The sequence below is a fragment of the Schistocerca nitens genome, chromosome 7, assembly GCF_023898315.1.
Source record: "Schistocerca nitens isolate TAMUIC-IGC-003100 chromosome 7, iqSchNite1.1, whole genome shotgun sequence".
Taxonomy (NCBI): domain Eukaryota; kingdom Metazoa; phylum Arthropoda; class Insecta; order Orthoptera; family Acrididae; genus Schistocerca; species Schistocerca nitens.
The window spans coordinates 485,514,296-485,535,901 of record NC_064620.1 but is presented as its reverse complement, the minus strand read 5'-3'; the positions used below and the strand labels follow the sequence as shown (position 1 = coordinate 485,535,901).

Below are 21,606 nucleotides of genomic sequence, written 5' to 3'. Positions count from 1 at the left end.
TTAGTGTTATGGAGAGAGTATCCTGTGATTTCTGGTGTAATCTTGACATATCTCCATCTGTGGAGATTAAAGGTGTATTGTCTGCATAGCAGATGACTGACTGAAGCCAAATACAGTGTGGCAAACTGTTAATTGCAACAATGAAGAAGAATGGTCTAAGGACAGAGCCCTGAGTCACACCAAACATGATTTGCTTCAAGTAACAATGCCTATTTTGAATTGACACAAACTGTCTTTTGTTATTTAGATAAGAATTAATTATTTGTAATACAGTGCTATTTATTCCACAACACTGCAGTTTAGCTAGTAAAGCTCATGAAAAGGAAACAACTTTGTTGGTACATTACAGATTTTGAAGCTTTGTTTTGAAGAGTAATCAAGTGAATGTATAAACATGACAAATTAATGATGGAAGAATATCCATATCTCATGCTTTCATTTGTTGCACGTTGGGATTTTGTTTCATTATACAAGTGAATTTTGCAGATGGAACATGCATATCTATCTGTTTCAAATGATTTTCCATTGTTTATTTTAATGTCTACTTACATGTTAAACTCATGGTCGAGAAAGCTGTAAACTGGATGAACATAAGGCAGAAATACAAAAAGCTGAAATTATTTAGTGTATGTCCAGCATCATTTCCAATTCCAAAGAACAAAGTTCCAATGAGAAAACCAATTACAATGTGCAACATCAGCCTCATCCGTGTAAGACTCTGCAAGAGAGAAAAACTTAAATCAGACACTATTATCTTACATAACTACATATGTGATTATCATCAGTCAGTGGTGTTTTCTCCACAATATGCTGTCCTCAGTGAGTTCTTCATAAACACTGATTGCATGGTGAACACAGATAATTATATATCTATTTGGAACATATTGTTAATGAGCCATATTAATCAGAAACAGAGCTAGCTTTCAAAATGTGTACATATATGGTTGTACCATTGTGACCACCTTTGTGTGAACCATTTACAAGAGATTTATACTGCATATACAAATTCAGTAAACTATTTTTAACTGTTGAAAATTATGAAGCAGACTCTTCAAACTTTCACCAAATTTTATGTTGGTAATAAATCAAGCAAAACAAATTTATGCTGGGATAGAATTGCAGTTTATTCATTTCAGTAATTCACACAAAACAGAACTGCTATGAAAATTCCTATAAATAAAACAGTTCTCCAGATGAAGTTTCCACTTTACCTATGTTACTACATAACAGGAACCAACATAACAAAAACAAAATTGCATTGACACTAATACATCCTCTGTTGCAGTTTGAGAGCATTTCACCTTGCCCTCATACAACCACAGTGAAATTCGATAATAAGATGAAACATCTGTAGCCATCATTTTGATGTTTTTTTTATTATACTGAAACCAGTTTTTATGACTCAATACTCCATCTACAGGCCTGTATGCACAATCAGTAATAATAGCATCATCAATTTACCTCCCATGCAAATATAAAGACATATTAAAGACAAAGTAGGAATCAAGGACAACACTATAGAATGGGATTTTGCAGTAATCATTTGATAAAAACCAACAGATACATTCACTGTCACATACCTAATACAGAATTATACATACATAGTGTAAGAAACAAATTTCTACTCTATGTATCATACAAATGTACTATTTATTAACAAAATCATTAACGAAATATTTCAAGATTAAAAACTGGTCAGTTAGATGATACATTAAACTGCAAAATCCTGAAGTAGCCTACCAGTCTACAACAGTAAGTTTAGAAAATGATAGATGGATAAAATAAACTACAACAACATCAGAAATAAGTAAACCAAAGTAATATGCATCCATGCGCAAGCAGTCCTTGTAAAAGGATAGCATCAACAATATCTAAGTATCAATAGAGATAAAGCTATACCCGCCAGGTTAGCCGAGAGCGCTAATGTGCTGCTTCCTGGACTCGGGTAGGTGCACCAGCCCCGGATCGAAACTGAATGGCGGCTTAATGATGAGGGGTGGTTTTTAGGCAGTTTTCCACATCCCCCCTAGGTAAATACTGGGCTGGTCCCCACATCCCGCCTCAGTTACATGACTCACAGACATTTGAAACACGTCCACACACTACACTAGACACAGACAGCTGCTGGGGTACACTGACTCCATCCATGGAGGGGGGGGGGGGGGGGGAGGGGTACAGGGTGGCGGCAGGAAGGGCATCCAGTCACCCCTTGAAATTAGGCTTGCCATGTCTGATTGCAACCATGCTGACCCTGCAAAAACTGCGGGACAAAGGCGAAAGCAAAGGAAGAATAGAGACAAAAGCAATCAAAATGACAGTACAAACATATCTACATGCCACATCGATGTTGTAAACTGCTGAAGTGAAAAGCATATATGGACATATTCATGCCATATGCATAAAATGAAGGTCCAAGTACATGTCAAAAGATCAAATATGGAGAACCACAAAATGTCATACCATAAACAGAATATTCGAAACCCAAGATAACGTTCAGGATGAAAAACATATATGCATCTATGTGCAAGTTGACCTTGCAGAAGGACAGCATCAACAAAATGTAAGTGTCAATATAGGTAACACTACCAAAATAACAATATAAATGTATCTATGTGTCATGTCAAAGTTATAAAACACTGAGGTGCAAACCATAGAGTAGTAACTTACTTCATTCTATGCATGCTTGTATCAATTTGAAAGTTGCTTGTATGCAACAGGTGTCAATAACATCATTAAAAGTAATAAATATCTGTCTTTTGAAAACAGATTTCTTGTCATTATGGGGAAATAACACTAGGCAGAGAAGAGGCCTCTTTTGTAAATCTCACAGCTACATACATAATGCTTCACAAAACATATTGCCTAAATTTCATAGGCATTTTAAAGAGCTCAGTGTAGCTTTGTATTAAATGAGAACGTTTTCCAAATACAATAATTCCAAACAAGGTAAGTAGTCCTTTTTAAAGAAGAGTTACAAATATCTTCAGATGTTAAGAATTTGCAGTTGGCAGCCCTAAGATGCCAGCTGACATTATGGTAGCAACGAAAACCTACAACTACAACACATGTTAACACTGCTGTTGCTGCTAGAAATGATAAAGGGGAAGTTGCTGTGAGTATGTATGACTGGCTAATTGCCATGAATAGTAATGCTCACAAAGTGCCTCACATAACTAAATATATCCACTTTGAGTTCATCGTTAGTGACAAAGGAAGTGTACATTACAAAATAGACATTGACAGAAATGAGTTTGTGTACTGCAAGTTTTCCAGAGAAAATGGACCTGTCGCATTTCCTGTTGCAGTAATTCTAGTAGGCATGACAAGACAATGAAGAGATTATCTTTTTAAAAACATCAGAACCTATTGCAAAGAGGAATAAAAAGACATTCTATGTCCTGAAGTAGAATGAGAACCTGAATCAGAACCTCAAGTCAGGGACAATGAGGATTCTAAGGAAGAACCTGTCCACCAGATATTCCAGAACCACAGAAGAAGATGCGAAAGTTCTGTTTGTGAATTACCTGTACCTGCTTCAGACACAACTAGTTTGTAGGTAGAAAATCAATTCCTTTGACATCCATAAAATATGTGATCATGGATACCTATTTTTGAAAGGTTCCCTGAAATCAAAATTTTAAGTGGTTTTGGCCCATTAAAGATTTCAAAATCAAATTTCGTCAAAAAGATGCCATAACACAGAATAAAAATACCAATGTTCTGCCTAAAAAAATGCTGAGCAGGGTATGCTAATTTTTCTCAGTTAGGGGCCAGTTTATTTTGTTTTAAATTTTTTGCCCTATAATGTGCTGTAGGTCTCAAGGAGTTAACCACTTAATGTGTAACATTAACTTTAAAAAGTCTGTTCCATTTGACAAAGGACATTTTAAGGGTAACATAAAAGCAGAATCTGTTTCTCAAATATGTCAAATTAAACAATGATAATAAAGTGAAACTTAAATGTAATATCTCAAAACACATATTTTTCATCATCAGTATTCAAAGTTGTCAGTAATGTCAAAGGTGAAAAACCCCATGTGTATCCAGTGTTGTACCAAAAACTTAGATACCAATGAAAAATCATATAATACCTAATAATGTGTCTGTAATCCACTAATCCTATCCAGGTAAAGCAACCAACAACAATACACTCATGATATGTGGAGATAATACTTATGTCATAAAAGAAACATGGAAGACCTGTATGGAACCATCATACACTACTGGGTTACATCACAAAAGGTGTAATGGTGTAAGCCAATTCCTTACATGCACCTCTGTACAACTAGTGTATCCAGGTAAAAACCAGTCAATAACATATTATAATGTCAGCATCTCAGCATTTTATAACTTTGACATGATATATAGTCACATTTATATCATCATTTTGATAGCTTCATTTCTATTAACACTTAAGATTTTGTTGCTGCTGTCCTTTTGCAAGGTAAACTTGCACATGGATGGATACATGTTTTTAATCTTGAACTTTATCTTGGGTTTTGTACATTCTGTGTATGGTATGACGTTGGTGGTTTTCTACATTTGGTCTTTCGACATGTTCTTGGATTTCATTTTATGCATATGGTCATATACAGTTTTCAGCTCAGCATTTTATAACTTTGACATGACGTGTGGATATATTTATATTGTCATTTTGATAGCTTTACTTGTATGGACACTTAGATATTGTTGATGCTATCCTTTCACAAGGACTGCTTGCACACAGATGCATATTACATTGGTTTACTTATTTCTGAAGCTGTTGTAGTTTATTTCAGCCTTCTATAATTTTCTACACTTATTTTTGTAGACTGGTACATTATTCCAGGATTTCTCAGTTTAGTGCACCACCTAACTGACCAATTTTTAATCATGAAATATTTAGCTAATTCTGTTATTAATAAAAATAGAGAATTGTCTGATGTTATTAATAAATAATACATTTGTACTATATACAGAGCAGAAATTTGTCACCAAGCAATTGAAAATCTAGGATGGAATGTAACAGTTTGTTATGGTATACTGTGTATATACAATTCTACTTTGTGTATGTGATAATGACTGTATCTGTCGATTTTTATCAAATGATTACTGTAAATTCAATTCTATAGTATTGTCCTTGATTCTTATTCTGTCCTAGTATTTGCATGGTTGGTAAGTTGATGATGCTGTCATTACTGTTTATGCATATAGGCCTGTAGATGGAGTACTAAGTCACCAAAACTTGTTGCAATATAATAAAATAATATAAAAATGACAGTTGCAGGTAGTTCATTGTATTATGTAAGTGAAAGGTCAAAGTCCCAAAGACTATCAATCACAAGAATGGACATACAAAAACAATAACATTCAGTGAACAGTTTGTGAAATTATGACGAAAATAATAACAATAATAATGAAAAATTTACATGCTTTCAGAAACTCTTCTCTAACATTATAACAGTCATGTCTCATTGAATTTCCATGAAACCAGAAAATAAAAATCTGAGCACAACCTTGTACCAAAGTGACTGACCTTACAATAGTAACTGACTCCGTGATACGCACAGGGCTGTATTTAGGGAGGGGGAGGGGAGAGGGGGGAGGGGCAAACTGGGCAACTGTCCAGGGTGGCAGGTTTTAAGGTTTTAGGGGTGGCAATATTTATAGAAAATTGTATAAAAACCATGGGCATCAAAAACTTCCTATAATTTAAATCTCCCTCTCACTGAGGAATGTTAGCTGACAAAAATGCCAAAGTATGTTACTTAGTGTCATTTATTCTTGATACTATTAGCACAGGTACGAGATAGTCTGATACAGTGATGTTAGTTTTTCCTTCTTACAGCTTATGAGAGAGCGTTCTTACATGTTTAATTTTCAGTCAATAATTATGTTACAATGTGGTTAAAATGGTTAAGGTTCATCCACACAAGCATTCTTACCTTCGTTAAAAAACTCTTAACAAAAAATACTCACATACATTTTTTTCTGTTCATAAACATGTACTTTTGAAAATTTCTGGACATCTTTTATAAGCAGAATTTTTTAACATCTGTGAGTCATATGATGAATTAACTTTTCATTGCGTTTCAGTTAATTTTTTTACATCTCATATGCACCTATAACATCAGAGTGTAGTATATGCACTCTGTATGATTTTCACGCAGACAACTGCATACAGTTTGCTTTAGTTCATAAAATCAAATGGCAAGTTGCTTCTAATGCGATTCATACCATGTCATTGATGAATGCTGCTTTGTGATATTTTGATAAACACTGAAGAAAATGACAGGAAGAAAGTACTAAGTGGAGCCCAGCAATTGGAATCAGTAGACATGGGTGTAGCCACTGTTCTGAAGTTATACAGTTTTTTAGTAGGAATCTTGGAAGAAATAATAGAGATATGAAGTTTTCAAGAACCTAGGGCAGAAAAAATTTGGATCCCTTTGTAATAGTGCTGTAATTCAACAATGTGAGGTTCAGGAAAGCAACAAAATAAGAAAAACAAAAAATTCTTTGATGAATCTGGTTCAGACATTGAAAAAACTAATAAACCAAATGATATGCAGATATCCTTCCTCTTGATTTTGGATAAATTACAGGACTCAACAAGGGAGTTTCTTCTTATAAGGAATTCAGTAAGCCATCTATGTTTTCGTCAGACCTGAAAAAGCTAAGTCCACTCAAAATCCAGCAAGCATCATCCAGTTTCCAGCAAGTCTACAGTTCAGATCTTGAAAACACAGCATTTATACTTGAATGTTTACACATCAAAAACTATATCTCTGATGTGAAGATTAAAAATGAGTTACACTCTCTTCCAGAACTATGCAACAAGCTAAAAGGTAGCAACTTTGAGAATGTGTACCCAGGTAAGAACATAGTTCTTCAAATATATTTCAGGAACCCTACTTCCAATAGCTCAACAGAAAGGTCATTTTCCACTGTAAGAGCATAAGTAGTTATTTAATGACATCACAAAAACATGATCATCGTCGTTATCTTGGTGTCCTTGCTATTGAATCACATTTGAAAATGAAACTGGACTTCAAAGAAATCATAAACTTGTTTGCAAATGACAGGGCAAAGAAAAATCTCTTTGTATTTAAATAATCAGTGTTTTGCTCCCAGGTACCTTTCTGAAAATTATGCAAATTGTTTGCATTTATATTTATTGTATGGCATGTTATTAAGTTTTTCTTTTTGTAATTTTTAGAAAAGCACAGTTTCAGGTTTGCAACTCATAGTTAAGTATTACACAGTTACACAGACAAAAAAAAACATGCCCACATGTTAGGCAAATTTTAGTAAATATTTGTGTTTCAAATCCAGGAGGGGGGCAGCAGAGGCTAAACTTGTGTGTGTGTGTGTGTGTGTGTGTGTGTGTGTGTGTGTGTGTGTGTGTGTGTGTGTGTGAGTGAGTGTGTGTGTAATGTGTTTCTGGATTCTTAAGCACTTAGCCATTCTTCCATTTATTACTTAACTATCACTCTTTTTAAATAGTTGTTATTCTTGCTACAATTACTTTCTTAAGCTACTATTTAGTTAGCTTTAAAACCTGTTAATGCTCTGTGCATTCCTTCAGGTGGTGATCTTGTACAAGAAAAATCCAATCTCTCAACATGTTTGAAACTGCAGGAGTTAGGTATCAGATCTACGGTACACACAGAATATAATTACACTGTTAACCAATCGCACATTACTGAAGAAAGGATAATCTACAGTCCACACTGTGTAAATATAGTGAGAATTACTTATTCATCTTTTGAGATTTTACAGCTGAACACATGACATGAATGAGCTAAAATTTTCCAGATGACACAACATGCTACCACTTATTTCCACATACCTCTGCCTGCCAACTTGAGACCTTAGTACAAAATTAATCATTTGGTTGCTCCACTGCTCCAATGATTCTTAAATAAGCCTCCTTCAGCATCTAATAACAGACATTCCAGGATGGAATAACAACAATATGGAAAAGACTGATTGCTATTCACCACACAGAGGAGTTGTTGGGTCACAGACAGGTAGATTGCTAAAGTAAGCTAGAAACATTAAACAATGGAAAATCCAGGATGGAATGTAACAATATGAGAATGAAAGTTGCTACTCACCATATACTGGAGATGCTGAGTTGCAGATAGGCACAACAAAAGACTCTCACAATTATAGCTTTCAGCTGTTAAGGCCTTCGTCAACAAAAGAGAGTGTGGTTTCAGTTGCCTAAGACTGCAGTCATGTGTGTGAGTTGTGTTTGCGTGTGTGTGTGTGTGTGTGTGTGTGTGTGTGTGTGTGTGTGTGTGTGGTGGTGGTGGTGGTTAGTGTTTAAAGTCCCATCGACAACGAGGTCATTAGAGACAGAGCGCAAGCTCGGTTTAGGGAAGGACTGGGAAGGAAATCGGCCGTGCCCTTTCAAAGGAACCATCCCGGCATTTGCCTGAAACAATTTAGGGAAATCACGGAAAACCTAAATCAGGATGGCTGGAGACGGGATTGAACCGTCATCCTCCCGAATGCGAGTCCAGTGTGCTAACCACTGAGCCACCTTGCTCGGTGTGTGTGTGTGTGTGTGTGTGTGTGTGTGTGTGTGTGTGTGTGCATATGTCTATTGTTCATGAAGGCCTTAATGGCCGAAAGCTATAATTGTGAGAGTCTTTTTGTTGTGCCTATCTGCAATTCAGCATCTCTGCTACATGGTGATTAGCAATTTTCCTTCTCATAATATTGTTATGCTAGAAATATTTCAGCTTTCAAAAAAAAAAAAAAATCCTTCTTCTGAAGCAAAAAAAGACATACAATCACAATTTTCACACACACACACACACACACACACACACACACATGGTCACTGTCATGTTTGAGTGCTACTATCAGGAGATGACTGGCCACATGTGTGTGAGTTATGATTGTGTGAATGTGTGTGAGTTTTCAACTTCTTTGTTCAAAAGCTGAAATACTTCTTGAGTTCTTTTCCATTGTGCCTGTCTGTGACTCAGTGCCTCTTTCATGTGGTGAGTAGCAATCTATCCTTTATATATTGTTGTTATTTGAAGGGCAAGTTCCCATCTCCAGAGTTCTGATAGGTTGGTGTTGGTGGAAAGTATCCAGATAACCCGGACGGTGTAACACTGTGCCAAGATGTGCTGGCCATGCACCAAGGAGTTCTTCTTCACTGTGAGTCCAGATCAGATTTATTGATGACATCTTCATGATCTGGACTCACAGTGAAGAAGAACTCCAGAATTTCCTCTCCAACCTCAACTCCTTTGGTTCCATCAGATTCACCTGGTCCTACTCAAAATCCCATGCCACTTCCCTTGATGTTGACCTCCATCTGTCCAATGGCCAGCTTCACACATCCATCCACATCACACCCACCAACAAGTGACAGTACCTCCATTATGACAGCTGCCACCCGTTCCATATCAAACGGTCCCTTCCCTACAGCTTAGGTCTTCATGGCAAACAGTCCTGAATCCCTGAACCATTACACCAACAACCTGAAAACAGCTTTCGCATCCCGAAACTACACTCCCGACAAGGTACAGAAGCAAATAACCAGAGCCACTTCCTCATCCCCTAAAACCCAGAACCTCCCACAGAAGAACCCCAAACGTGCTCCACTTGTGACAGGATACTTTCTGGGACTGGATCAGACTCTGAATGTGGCTCTCCAGCAGGGATACAACTTCCTCAAATCCTGTCCTGAAATGAGATCCATCCTTCACGAAATCCTCCCCACTCCACCAAGAGTGTCTTTCCGCCATCTGCCTAACCTTCGTAACCTCTTCGTTCATTCCTAGGAAATCCCCAAACCACCTTCACTACCCTCTGGCTCCTACCCTTGTAACCACCCCCTGTGTAAAACATGTCCCATGCACCCTCCCACCACCACCACCTACTCCAGTCGTGTAACCCAGAAGGTGTACACAATCAAAGGCAGAGCCACATGTGGAAGCACCCACGTGATTTACCAACTGACCTGCCTACACTGTGAAGCCTTCTATGTGGGAATGACCAGCAACAAACTGTCCATTCGCATGAACAGACACAGGCAGACAGTGTTTGTTGGTAATGAGGATCACCCTGTGGCTAAACATGCCTTGGTGCACGGCCAGCACATCTTGGCACAGTGTTACACCATCCGGGTTATCTGGATACTTCCCACCGACACCAACCTATCAGAACTCGGAGATGGGAACTTGCCCTTCAGTATATCCTCTCTTCCCGTTACCAACCAGGCCTCAACCTCCGCTAATTTCAAGTTGCCGCCCCTTGTACATCACTTGTCATTCAACAACATCTTTGCCTCTGTACTTCCGCCTCACCTGAAATCTCTGCCCAACCTCTTTGTCTTTACATATGTCTGCCTGTGTCTGTATAAGTGCGGATGGATATGTGTGTATGCGAGTGTATACCTGTCCTTTTTTCCCCTAAGGTAAGTCTTTCCGCTCCCGGGATTGGAATGACTCCTTACCCTCTCCCTTAAAACCCACATCCTTTCGTCCTTCCCTTTCCTTTCCCTCTATGGCAGATAACATGGTGATAGTATCTCCAAATGCCAGATACGGTAATTCTTTATGTAACATTTTGAGGAAATGGCTTTAAAAAAGGCTCCAAAAACTTAAATATTTATCAAGGCAGAGTAACTAACCCTTTGTACTTTGAATATACGACAGTGAACCTCTAAATATAATGTAATTGTATGGATAAAAAATGTAATCAACAAGTGGCAGCAGGAGAACACACATTTAAAGGTAATTAAATTTGCAATCTTTTGGAGCCAGTGGCTTCTTCTTCAGGCATAAGGCTTGAAGGAGAACGAAGAGGGGTGAAGGAAAAGGATTGGTGAGGTTTAGGTAATGGGGAAAGTTCAGAAAAGATGCCCAGAACCCCAGATCAGAGGAGACTTACTGGATGGGGTGAAAAGGAAAGACTGATTGTTGGGGACTGTGTCAGCCAGGATTTGAAAACCAGAGGGCTTAATGAAGGAATACACAAGACAGAGATAACTGCCAAAACGTCATGCATGAGTTAATAAGAGCAGAAAGCTACGTGTATTGTATGTGGTAGAGGTGCAAGGAAGGGGAGAAGGACATATCAGTAAATGAAAGATATAGAAAACTGAAAGGGAATGATGAAAGTAACAGTTATTTTGAAGAAATGCTGAAACCGAAAAAAATAACATAAATTAAGGCCAGGTTGTGGCGAGAACCAAGGACATGGTACAATGACAGTTTGCAATGGCGGAGCTCTGAGAAACTCATGTCTGTGGGAAGAATCCAGATGGCATATGTGGTGAAACAGGCAGCAAGGTTAAGACTGGCATGTTGTTGAGGATGATCTGCAACAGGATATTGTGTGTTTCCAGTATACACACTCTGGTTATGCCCATTCACCCTAACTGATGACTTGGTGATAGTCATGCTGATGTAAAAGATCAAACAGTGTTCACATAACAGTTGGGATGTGATGTGTCACTTCACAGATGACTCTCCATTTGATATTACATTGTTTGCCAATTACAGAACTGGCATAGGTAACAGTAGGATGATGCATAGATTAAGTCTTAGAGCAGGGATAGTCACAGGGGTAGGAGCCACAGGGTAGGGAAATGGGTGCAGGAGGGGCATATTCTCTGACAAGGATAGTAAGAAGACTGGGGTGGCAACAAAATGCTATTCTAGGCGTGGAAGGCAAAATGTCAAAGAGAATGGACCTCATTTCAGGGTATGATATTAGGAAGTCATAGCCTAGTTGAAGGAACTAATTAATACATTCAAGACTATTACTTTCTCCACTCCCTTTTAGTTTTCTGTATCTTTCATTTTCTGACCTGTCTACTTTTCCCCGGCCTCCCACCTCCCACCTCTACCACATACAATGCACTTAGCTTTTGACTCTTATTAACCCATGCATGATGTTTTGGCAGTAATCTCTGTCTTTCATATTACCCTATCTTGCACCTTCAAGCTCCCAGGTTTCAAATCTCGACCAATGCAGTCCCCAACAATCTCTCTTTCCTTCTCATCCCATCTGGTAAGTCTCTCCTGACCCAGGGTTCTGGGTGACTTTTATGAAATCTCCCCATTACCTAAACTTCACCATTCCTTTTCCTTTGCCTCTCTTCCTTCTCCTTCAACCCCTCTGCCAGAAGAAGAAGCCACTGGCCCTGAAAGCTTTATATACCTTTATATATGTGTTCTCCTGCCACCACTTGGTGAGTAGCTTATCTAATTATATTATATTTTCAGAAATTGATTATTTTCATTTAAATGAACCTCTAAAGTTTTTCATCAATCATACAAATGGAGTCTACCTAAATATTAAGGTTGAAACATTGATTTCTGGATTTTTGGTCCATTGTAACCAAGATGTATGATTTATCGATATCTACTGAACGTTTTCCAGCTGTTGAGGAAACAACCAGTAGGATTAGGCAAACATTATGGAAGCATGGTGTTAGTCTCTCTCTTCTAACTAATTCCTAAAATTAATGATATGAGTCCTTAGAATCTTTGGAATGTACAGCATCATTTAGTAATGTGGGTCAAATCGTCATCACAAACAAGTTGCACTGTTAAAAGAATACTATATGGGAAACTCTTGTCACATAAAATAGAAGTCCCTTGAGAAGTCTGTAACTGTGGAGCCTAATCCTTCAAATTAGCACATAATACCATGTGACAATTTAAGCTGTTAGTGCATGCTAAAAATTTCTAAGGTTCTGCAGTCAAGAAGTGGAGATTTGCAACAGTCCTACAAATTTTAATAGAGATTATGAGTATATCTGACAGTGAATAAGGCACTAGCAGCAGAACAACAGCACAACACAGGCCAATGCCAACAACACAGCAATGCTGGTGACAATACCAGTCCTCTCTCACAGCTATAGGCCCTAAGTCAAGTGAAACTGCAAAAGCGCATTGCTGATTTTGCCCTCTGTGAAAGTTAATTTTATGCCTACTGCAGGAACTACTAATTGACTTGTAACCCTCCAGTATATTCATGTTTTATTTCATTTTGTTACTCACGGAACAGTTTTCAGAGCATTGATGATAAAAGTACTTTCAGTGATTATGGAAATATTTTGAAAGGAATATTCGTAATTTACTATTCACACATAACATGTGGTGGTGAAAATTTCAGTGAGGAAATAGCTGTTTACTTATAAAATGTAACTAGATTGATAAAAAATCTACCCAACAGGTGGTGACAGGAGAATGCACATATAAAGATATTTAAAGTTGCAAAGTTTTGGGGCCAGTGGCTCCTTCTGGCAGTAGGCTTGAAGGGGAAGGAAGAGGGGTGAAGAAAAATGACATGTGAAATTTAGAAAATGGGGAGAGTTTTGGAAAGTCACCCAGAAACTCAGGTCAGGGGAGACTTATTGGATGGGACAAGAAGGACAGTCTTTCCTTCTCATCCTGTCTGTTAAGTCTCACCTGACCCTGTGTTCTGGTTGACTTTTCCGAACTCTCCCCATTTCCTAAACCTCACCAGTCCTTTTCCTTCACCCCTCATCCTTCACCTTCAAACCTTCTGCTACAACAAGGTGCTATTGGTTCCAAAAATCTGATTTAGATGTAGCAAATTATGAACAGAAAGTAAGCAGTTTTGGGTCAAAAGACAAAAAGTTCAACACAGTCTCAACAAAATTTGTTGAAAATGTCATATTCTCCTAAAAAGAGAAAAACTCTGCAGGCTGGGATGGGATACCCACCAAAGTAATTAAAAAAGTTTACAACATAATAGTTCATCCTCTATCTCTCATAATAAACAGATCCTCTGAGGAAGATTACTTCCCTGATACCTTGAAATACTCAGAAGTAAAACCATTGTTTAAAAAACATTCGAAAGATAATATGGGAAATTATCATCCCATTTCTATACTTCCTGTCATATCAAAAACATTTGAAAAATTGCTGCTTTACATATACAAAGCTTCATCTCCAGGAATGATATAATTTCACACAACCAATTTGGCTTCAAGCAAGGCACAATCACAGTAGATGCGATAAATGAGTTTATTGAAAAAATTACTTCATCATCAGATAGGAAAGCTAAGGTCGCAGGAATATTCTGTGATCTTACAAAAGTATTTGACACTGGAAACCATGCCCTGATGCTTTTCAAACTCAACTGGTATGGAATAAGGGATACTGCTTTGAAATGGTTTGAATCATATCTCATGGAGAGGAAACAAAGGGCAGTAATCATATCAAATGGAGCAGATTACTTCTCAGAGTGGAAAACTGTGTAACAAGGTGTTCCTCAAGGCTCATTCATTGGACCAATTTTATTCCTGTTTCTATGTAAATGACTTGCCCTTCAATATAAATACTCATTTAACCTGGTTTGCAGATGATACTTCTGCCCTAACTGAAAATGAAAATTCTGACAATAAACCACAGAATGTCATGAATATGTTAAGTAAGTTGAAAACATAGTTCAATCCAAATGACTTAAGGCCAAATATTTAAAAAACCCACATGATGAGTTTTAAAACCAAACAGTCAAAAGCTGAAGAAATCTGCATCACTCACAACAATCAAAAAATTGAAGAACTTGACTCAGTCAGATTCTTGGGAATAAACTCAGACAGAACTTTGAGCTGGAATTCTCATATAGAATATCTAGCAAATAAATTAAACAGCCTTGCATTTGCAATGGAAATTTTAGCCTTTGCCACTGATATGGACACCAGGGAAATAGCATACTATAGCTATTTTGGATCTGTTGTTCGATATGGCATAATTTTTTGGGGAAACTCAGGAAATGTTACATGAATTTTAAAGTTCCAAAAAAGGATCATTCGGAACATGTGCACTGCACATACGAGGGCGTCATGTCGATCATTATTTGAAGACCTAAAAATATTAACTGTCCCCTCTTTATACATCTTTGAGGTGGTTCTTCTCCTACGTTGCAGACCTGATCTATTTAGAAAAATCATTTTCAATTTGAACACTCACACAACACAAGACATAAATAAAACTTTATGCTCACCTCACATCACTTAAAACTGTGTGCTCAGATCCCTCAGTACATAGCCATGAAAATTCACAACGCAATAAAAATATGGAGGTTTTTAATATATTTTAAAAAGCAAGTTATGTAATTTTCTAACTGAACGATGCTACTACTCTGGTAAAGATTTCATGAAGGACAAAGTGATACTTTGAGCTGGATCCGTAAAATGGAATAAAAAATTGTGATATTTATACTAAATGTAAATACTGTAAGTTTGGCAAATTTTAAATAAGTAAATTCTTCACAAAGTATTATTGTAAGTGTGACAATATGTCTCCTGTACATCAGCCATATGTTCTGAAATTGTGTATGTTATGAGATGAAGAAAGCACATTTCACATTGATGTACATCATTTGACATATATTCATCAGATCCTCCAACAATTGGAAGACAACTACCATTGACCAACTTCAAAGCTACCAAAAGCTTAACACCACTTGTGCAAAATTACACTGTGTGGACTTGCAGTTAATTTTTAGTACACTGGTTGAACATATTTCGGATAATCACTTTTATTATATACTTACACTGTCACGAAAGTGAATGAGGAATGTTCTTCTTATGAGATGGAGAAATTGTGCAGGGAAAGATGCAGCATACAGTTTAGGTCTGGGTTTCTTAGTTGTGTCCACCAATGGACCTATTTCTGGTGTCCCATGAGAGTATTCTGAAGTTATAGAACCATTTGCAATTGACTCTGAAATGAAATAATGTTTTAATTTTTTTGATTGTTGCAAACTTTTGATAAATGCTGATTTGTTTGGAGCAAATAAACTTACCTGCATATTTTGACGAACAGCTGCCAATTCTTCTGTGCCATCGTTCACATTTTCCATTTTCTATTGCTTGCACAAGTTTTTCAACATGTCCTTCGCCATAATCTCCAGTACAGACTTCTAAAACTGTGCAATTCAGAAAGTAGTAAAAAAAACTTACCACATCTAATAAAAAATGACAAAATTTTTTTATTCAGTGATCAAATATTTTATGAAATAGAATAAACTGGGTGACAAAGCTATCACAAGATTAATTAAAGAAGATTATATTCTGAAGAACATTTCTCAATCTTTCTGGAAATAAGTCTTTATTTACACTTAGCAGCAACAAACAACATAATATACACAGATGTTAACAATGTCTTGAGAATGTATGTTCATATAGTACATTAAGATCCAACCAGTTACCCTTGCCTCAGTAACTGATTACACTGAATGTAAGCTCATTGACCTGCTGATGGATACAAAATAATAATTCACCATGCCTGTCACACATCATGATCCAAAGATCCACACAGCTGCAAAAACAAGGGCAATCATATGGCTGCAACCAAGGCACTGCCTGGCTTGTGATACTCCTTTCCAGAGTGAAATGTTTAATGATGGCAAGGAATGGGACCAATAAAATATATAGGCAAGTTATTTGATGATGGCTGCTATGAAACATTTATTGGGTGTTATGCAATCAACATAGCCTTTGCAATGGCTCAACAAAGTGATATCGAACTTTAGTAGAGGCAAATGTTTGGTATTTTTGAGTATATGTAACTTAGAATGAAGCAAATATATCTAAAAACACAGATGATGTGACTTACCAAACGAAAGTGCTGGCAGGTCGATAGACACACAAACATACACATGAAATTCAAGCTTTCGCAACAAACTGTTGCCTCATCAGGAAGGAGGGAAGGAGAGGGAAAGACGAAAGGATGTGGGTTTTAAGGGAGAGGGTAAGGAGTCATTCCAATCCCGGGAGCGGAAAGACTTACCTTAGGGGGAAGAAAAGGACAGTGTCTGTGTATGTGCGGATGGATGTGTGTGTGTGTGTGTGTGTGTGTGTGTGTGTGTGTGTGCGAGTGTATACCTGTCCTTTTTTCCCCCTAAGGTAATTCTTTCCACTCCCGGGATTGGAATGACTCCTTACCCTCTCCCTTAAAACCCACATCCTTTCGTCTTTCCCTCTCCTTCCCTCTTTCCTGATGAGGCAACAGTTTGTTGCGAAAGCTTGAATTTCGTGTGTATGTTTGTGTTTGTTTGTGTGTCTATCGACCTGCCAGCACTTTCGTTCAGTAAGTCACATCATCTGTTTTTTTAGATATATTTTTCCCACGTGGAATGTTTCCCTCTATTATATTCATTAGAATGAAGTAATTACAATACAGTTTTTTGTTTGTAGCTGTGTCATGAAACTTTACTCCAACTTTATCATTTTGATTTTTATGGAGTTGCTTTACAAAAAAGAAATCATAAACTATCTATTCACAAATATTCAGAGCCTTGTAGCAGATTCCTGCTTTCCATTTACTGGTTTTAAGGGCTTTTTTTATGCAGCTCAAAGGCCTGTAGAAGTCTTTCAATTGGATGCCACTCTTGTGACTTGTTCCTTATCTACACCAGTTATTCAACCAGGGAAAGGGGACCTACAGTTATACATGGAATCTGAACCAATGCCATTCTTGGTGACACTACACAGAGAGTGTGCTGTACCAAGGTTTAATGCCTGCAGTGTCGGCAACCAACACCACATCAGTGCTTTGAAGATGTCTAATACAAAGGGGACAATTTTCTGGAAGACAGACAGCCATGCTCCAACTGTTGACCAGGAGACAACCAACACACTACTAGAGGCTGTGGGCTGCACAGACCTATTCCTCCCACAAGACACATGATAGCAAATAGGACCAGCTATATCCTAGTGCCAAGTGGTATTTTGGGCAGTGCTTAGGCCAGACCAGACCAGTTCACTTGAATAAGTTTCCTAGGCCAGGTGCCGATCCTGTAAGGATTGGACTAACCAGGATTCTCACTCGAGAGCTGCTGCTACACTGTTGTTGTCATTCACATCTGACTTCGCAACTGCAGAAGCTGCCAACTGTGGAGTTGAAGTATTTGTGGCCTCCTTGCCGAAGAAGGTGGGGACTCTTTCATCATAGCACACTTGTGGACTTGTAAATTCATTCCAGTTTAAGTTGCAAATGTCTACACACTGTAATTGGACAGTTTTGCTCCATACAGGATTTAAACTTAGTTTATTCAGTTTGTACTTTAAGACTGAGTGTCCTATGGGACTCTGACTTTCATAAAGTGTGCATTTAATTAACTTAGGCTTACAATCAGTGACTATCTAACTGGTATTCACCTACCAGAAGTATTATTGTTCTATTTCAAGTTGTGACTTATTTTATGTTTTGTTTCAATCCATGTCAGAGTAGTCATGCTATTAATTTTGATAAATAAATCTTTTCAGTCATTATTACCTGGATATTTTTTGTGCTGGCATCAGCAGACATCTGAAGGTGAAGGCTACATTAAAGATAGACAGAAAATTCCTGTGGTTCGACCAGGATTCAATCCTGTAACCTGTCAGTTTCCAAGCATGCACTTTACTGCTGTACTACAAGGCCCAACGTAATAATGAAATTAGAAGGCTTTCAAGACAAAAAATAAATCAGGAACAACATAGACAGAAGAAGAAAGGAAAGAAAACATGGGGGAAAAGATGTACTAGTACTAGAACAAAAAGGAAACAACAATGAAAGAAGATTAACTGAAGTGCTACACAATACCAGTTGGTCAGTATAAAGGTGATGATAACAATAATAATAATTGCATTGAATTTATGAAATTGGGACAAGGGACGGAGTTTTGTAAAAGGGAACCAGATTACTTCAAAAAATTTATTTTCCTTTGGAGCTAAATTAGATTATAGGTTGAAATCATCCTTCTGCAATGTGGAAAAAATTTCCAGGCAGAAGCTAACAATTACAAAAGTGTGGACTGCAATGTTTTATGTATATTGTTTTGTGCACTAAATGTATAGTGTCTCCCTCTATATGGAAGTCTTTTATATACTTTTGTATGGGTTGTGAGACAACACACTACCCATTGTAAAGCAGCATGTTAGTGTATAATGTGAATTTGTAAGCAAGATGATATGTTTTGTAGTAGTTTTCCTAAATAATTTGAAATAATTTTATAACATCATGGATTTGTTCCCAGTCTCCACGGTGAACCAATGATGTAGAAAGGTAGGATCTTGCCACCTGTTATGTTTCTGCACCTCTTAAATTACTAAATTTTTTTGTTCTGATTATTATTCACTTTTCATACAGTCATCTATGCAATGCATACATAAAGTCATACAATGGAATCTTCTTGATGGAATATCAATAACATTATCAAAATGATAGATTGCTGCTCACCTTAAAGATGACATGCTGAGTTGCAGATAGGCACAATGAAAAGACTGTTACATATTGAGCTTTCAGCCAAAACCTTCTTCAGAAAGGAAAACACACACATTCACACTAGCAAGCACACCTCATGCACATATGACCACTATTTCCGGCCACTATGGCCAGAATGGAGCTGTGCCATGTCAACAGAAGTAGTAGTTCAGAGTAGGGCAGGGAAGGGGGACAGATAGCAACATATGGGTGAGGGGAGAGTAGTCAGTGCTGCCTGGTGGAGTGTACAGGTACTAGATGGTAACAGCACAAGGCTCCCAGATGCAGCATCGGGAGGCTGTGAGGGAGGGAGGGGGATGTAAATGGGGAGAGAAAAAGAAAACAAGTAGAGAAGGGGAAAGACTGGTGGTTGTGATGGTAGAGACCGAAACACAATGAGAGTGAGGGGACATGAATTACATGGAGGTGATAGAACAGAGGGGGCAGAAACAGTTGGGTGTGGGTACAGTAGGTTACCATAGGTTGAAGCTGGGATGATTTCAGGAGCAGAGATTGTGTTATAAGGATAATTCCCATCTGTGCAGTTCAGAAAAGCTGGTGGTGGACGGGAGGATACAGATGTTGTGGGCTGTGAAGCAGCCACTGAAATCAAGCACATTATGCTGAGTGCCACAGGGTGATCATCTTTGCTATTGGGCACAATTTGACAATGGCCACTCATTCTGATGGACAGCTAGTTGGGAGTCACACCAGTATTAAAGGCTCTGCAGTGACTGCACAGACGTTGTCCCACACCCTCCGCCCAGCAGTTTCTACTCCTCTCTGTCTTATCAGCTCCCCCAATTCATGTCCTCTCACCTTTGCTGTACACCAATCTCTGCCAATGTACCCACCAGAATTATCTCCTTCTCTGCTCCTCTCCTTCTCCACTTCTATTCCCCCCTGCCCCCTCCCTCCTTCCGCCACAGCCAGGCAGCTTTTTCCTGCAACCATCTAGTCCCTGCACACTCTGCCAGGGGCAGCACTCACTTCTCTCCCCCAACCCATACCCTGACATCCCCCTCCCCCCCCCCCCCCCCCCCCCCACTTCAGATTGCTGCTTCTGTCGACACAACACTGTTGCATTCTGACTGGAGCAGCCAGAGATAGCGGTCATCTGTGTGTGAGATGTGCTAGCTTGTATGAATGTGTGTGTTTTCCTTTCTGAAGAAGGCTTTGGCCAAAATCTCAATCTGTAAGTCTTTTCATTGTACTTGGCTGCAAACTGAAAGTTTCATCTTTACAGTGAATAGCAATCCATCCTTTTGATAATATTGTTAATACATACATAACATATATATATAAATATTTAAAGTTAGTAATTGGGCTAAGTTGTACTTAAATTTATTATCCAGATTATTATTTTGAATGTACTGATTAGCTATATTAGTGAACATAAATTTTTCTAAGAACTCTGTTACTTAAAGAATACAATTAATTGAACTTAATGCTATTGTTCATCAAATGCAACATTTAGTTAGCTAATCAGCATATTTGGATAAGATGACATATACACACCACAGCTTTACACTAACATTATGTCGAGACTGTCACAGTTTTCAACTACAGATCTCACTCCTGTGCTTGTTAGATTCCAACATTGCCATCATACTTTTGTTGCCATAATTTTTATGCACAAGATGAAGTACTTCATTAATTGGTTAAGTCACTGATTAGGATTCTGAATAAATTATCATGAAACAAAATATTTTCCAAGATGACAACCATACTCGCAAATAGGATGTTCACAACATATATGCATGGAATTGTCCCATAAACTTTTCTAATTTCTTAATCCATAATATAAATTGCATTATTGCCTTACTGTACAGTATTTTTCAGAATAGCAAAATTTAGCCTAGCCTGCTTTCAAATGATTATCTAGCTTCTGATATCAACAAATATCTTTACCTTTACCATTACCATTACCTAGTCAAACCCCAGCCAGAATCCTCAGTCTGGACTCAGATATAGCAATGGGACAACCTATGTGGAACAAGCCTGTAAAAAGGCCTGCAGTCTGAAAACTCACAAGCAACATCTATGTTGAGACAGTCTGCACTAACACTTCTAACTTCTTTGGGGGAGGGGGGGAGTGTTTGTTGAAAATCTGCTGCTAGCATTTGTATACATAACAGCATGTAAGTAAGTCCGCGACTGGCAAATAGCTACAGAACATCTACACAGCTCAGTCCCAGGTAAGCTGGCAAGTACTTAATATGATGGTTATTCAGAAAGTAAGGTCCATTTTCTTACAAAACATAAACCCTCACATTTTTTAAAACTGTTCTTGTTTAACTCTTTACATATTTCTCTATCTTTCTACATAGTTTTCAAATTAGTTTAAACATTTGTCATAACATTC

The 21,606-nt window shown here is 37.9% G+C and overlaps 1 protein-coding gene across 2 annotated transcripts in view; it reads right to left on the bottom strand.

The window, feature by feature from the left end:
* LOC126195345 (ATP-binding cassette sub-family G member 1-like) overlaps positions 1 to 21,606 on the bottom strand; it is a 359,577-nt gene that overhangs the window by 21,652 nt on the left and 316,319 nt on the right. For both annotated transcript variants that reach the window (XM_049933923.1, XM_049933924.1), the window contains 3 exons: positions 15,799 to 15,921; positions 15,547 to 15,716; positions 550 to 718 (listed from right to left, as the gene is read on the bottom strand). In XM_049933923.1, the coding sequence (XP_049789880.1) occupies positions 550 to 718; positions 15,547 to 15,716; positions 15,799 to 15,921 (462 nt within the window). The remainder of the gene's footprint in view (positions 1 to 549; positions 719 to 15,546; positions 15,717 to 15,798; positions 15,922 to 21,606) is intronic.